Source organism: Branchiostoma floridae, chromosome 13 (genome assembly GCF_000003815.2).
Source record: "Branchiostoma floridae strain S238N-H82 chromosome 13, Bfl_VNyyK, whole genome shotgun sequence".
Lineage (NCBI taxonomy): Eukaryota > Metazoa > Chordata > Leptocardii > Amphioxiformes > Branchiostomatidae > Branchiostoma > Branchiostoma floridae.
The window spans coordinates 12,886,511-12,889,347 of record NC_049991.1 but is presented as its reverse complement, the minus strand read 5'-3'; the positions used below and the strand labels follow the sequence as shown (position 1 = coordinate 12,889,347).

At 44.7% G+C, this 2,837-nt stretch overlaps 1 protein-coding gene across 1 annotated transcript in view; it reads right to left on the bottom strand.

Moving 5' to 3' along the window:
* Nucleotides 1–115: 115 nt before the first annotated feature.
* Nucleotides 116–2,837, bottom strand: part of LOC118428508 (glutamate receptor ionotropic, NMDA 2B-like) — a 26,290-nt gene continuing 23,568 nt past the window's right edge. The window contains exons 3-6 of the mRNA XM_035838596.1: nucleotides 1,493–1,586; nucleotides 984–1,189; nucleotides 548–707; nucleotides 116–268 (exon numbers count right to left, since the gene is read on the bottom strand). Coding sequence (XP_035694489.1) covers nucleotides 116–268; nucleotides 548–707; nucleotides 984–1,189; nucleotides 1,493–1,586 — 613 coding nt within the window. The remainder of the gene's footprint in view (nucleotides 269–547; nucleotides 708–983; nucleotides 1,190–1,492; nucleotides 1,587–2,837) is intronic.

Sequence of the window (2,837 nt, the reverse complement as noted above, 5' to 3'; positions counted from 1 at the left end):
AAGTTATGAAGTATCATTAGTATGGTGCGTTTGACAAAGGTAGTTATGGTGAGTACATCAACAATATTTGAAAACGGTAATTTCCGTTTATCCCGCGGTTAAAATGCCATCAGTATCACACACCTAGAAACGCTGTTGGCGAGACAGACCCCGGTCTTTTCAACACCATGAGTTTGTACCCGGTCTCCAGAAACGGTACAGAAAAGTCCACGGCGGACATCCGTTCTTCTGTGGTCTTCAATGATGACATGGCCATGTGAGCTTTGCCCTGAATGGACAAGAGGGGAAATGTCAATAAATGTACAGCATCTCATGATTATGAATACTATAAATATATAACTTTATCATATAGTGGTCCGTCTTTCACACTGTGTTGTTGCACCATCAGTTCTCAACGTTTTACATCATTCATGTGAATTGCGATGGTTACTATAGTGTTGTAGTCTGTGTCTCAACCTTGTTAGTTTATCTGGGACATACACCCATACTGTCCCCTAACCGCATGTGAGACTTTACTTGTCACTCATGGTATTGTTGTTGTTGTTACCTGTATGAGCTCCTGCACCATCCCGTTCCACCGGCCCCGCTGGTAGGCGCCAAAGTTGTTATCCTCCACCAGGTACAGGTCGTAGTCGAACCATGCGTCACGTGACAATCTCTCTAACAGATCTACACAAAACCCAGCGCAGCACTTAATCAACGTGTCACTGTGAAGAGGAACAGAATGATACAGAATGATTATAGTTAATCATCTATACCTAGACCTTTTAATTCCGCTCATTTGGTCCTGCATTCTATAAATTCATGTAAATGCCACGCATTTGTTCCAAAACAGCAACATCAACAACAAAGTTATGAAAATAGCATTCTTCGTGATTTACAACAATAGTTTATTGTAAACATTTTGGCGACGCCTCAGAGACGGAGCCGATAGAACCTTATTGAAGTTACCCTCTAAACCGTGATATTGTTCTTATACTCACTTTCCTACTTTTTTCTGACAGGGTATCCCCTTCAGACATTTGCCCATGGTTACGTCGACCTCTCCGACAAACACAAAGGGATGTTCTTCGATGGTGACCACCCTGAGTTTCCGTGGGTGGGACAAGCCGCTCGGGGGGTCAAACCTCTGGCCGGGCCACACGATCACGTTCAGGCCCACATCCCGGCTTTCGTGCCAAGTTCCTACCTTCATATTTACAGCATGAGAGAACATGTTAGTGAGAAAGCTACAAGCGAGAGAAGCTACTTTCTTGCAATGGATAGGTTGACTGATAAGTCTCCAAGACACAAAATGTTATTCAAATGCGAGTGTTACGTATATGTATTAAAAATGGGCATTGTCAATTTCATATAAAATCAACAGCTGTGAGCAACGGCTTTTATCCCAATTTTATTGGACACAGATATTGCATTCGAACTACCTCTACCATGCTTCTCACAGAGAAATTTGCTGCCACCATGCGGTTCCTAACTGTATAGCAATGATCACCTGGTTCCACTTTTTGTCCTTCCCGATGTTGAGGATATGAAACGTCGGCAATTTTACAAATCCATTCAGGCTGTAGGACCTTCCCCGCAAGCTCCTTGGAATTGGAAGATGATGAAAGTAGGTCAAAGTCAGCAATAACTCATCTCGTAATTCAATAAACGGTAACCCTCATGCTGTTCGCTTTAAGGCAACGTGGTTGCAGGGAAAATATTTCTCGCTAGGGGTCCTTCGAGCCAGTGAAATTTTGAGTTGAAACTTTAGCATCCTATATCATAACAGACAGTGAATTTATAAAGGTAAATAAACCATATCATATATTGATTATCATCTGCACAAGTACCATTTCCTGTCGGATCACAGAAGCATTAGTGAACCTCCCCTAACCCATTCCAGATGCCCCCCTCCCCTCCTCTAACCATCGTGGCTTTCGTCCCTCCGCCGGTCGGGTGTGTTTTTGTTGTGCTCTTCAGTTTGCCTTGTTTTGAATGGTTTTTCCTTGGTCTGCCACCTTTTTACTTGGACGGATTATCTACATTCATCTGACTCTGTGATGAACACTTCTGGATAAACTCTGTTGCTGTCTGGGCCCCGGTTATCAAGCTGCCCCATTCCTGCTGCACTGCCCAGCCTACCATGGCAGCCTCCCTTCGTCTCTTGGTCATCTCGATTCGCCTGTGAGTTCTGTCTTCAACTGCCTTCCGCACTGTGACTGTGACCTTGATGTCTTCATCGGTGACCATCTCGTCCTACCGTTACCACCGACGGATGAAGTTCCACCGGAATGGCCGATCTGACCCCCCCCCCCCTCCTCCCCCTTCCTTTTCTCAACCTTCCTCAGGAACAATGACAACTTTCTTCACTTGGTACTGTGATGCTCCGTTTAATCGTTAAATAACAATCACTGTTTCCCTAACAGGTTGTTTACACGCATCTAGATCTAATTCTTGTGTCTTTTCTCCTCTCTTGTTTGGAGGGTTAAATTTTAGTCACACATGGCACCATGCTGAGGGTTTTCCGCCTGGAACATTCCTGCCTGACACACCCAACACTATGTGATTATTGATACCAGTCCCTCGCTCCACTTTGTACAATTGTTTCTAGGGTAGTCCAGCCTGCCCCCAGAAGGTTCTAGATAAAGCATGATGATTCCCTCTTAGATTTAAACGGTGCCCAGTTTGTGTTTTTCTTTCTCTCGTCATGTAGGAATTCTATTTATAACAAGGGGATGCTGTATCCCCAGCCATCTGGAGCATCCCCCTCCCCCCCTCAGAGGACTGACCCAGGGATGCTTATTTGTTTTGACAGGCACAGATTCTTGCAGTGTATTCTCCCGTTATCCAGGGGT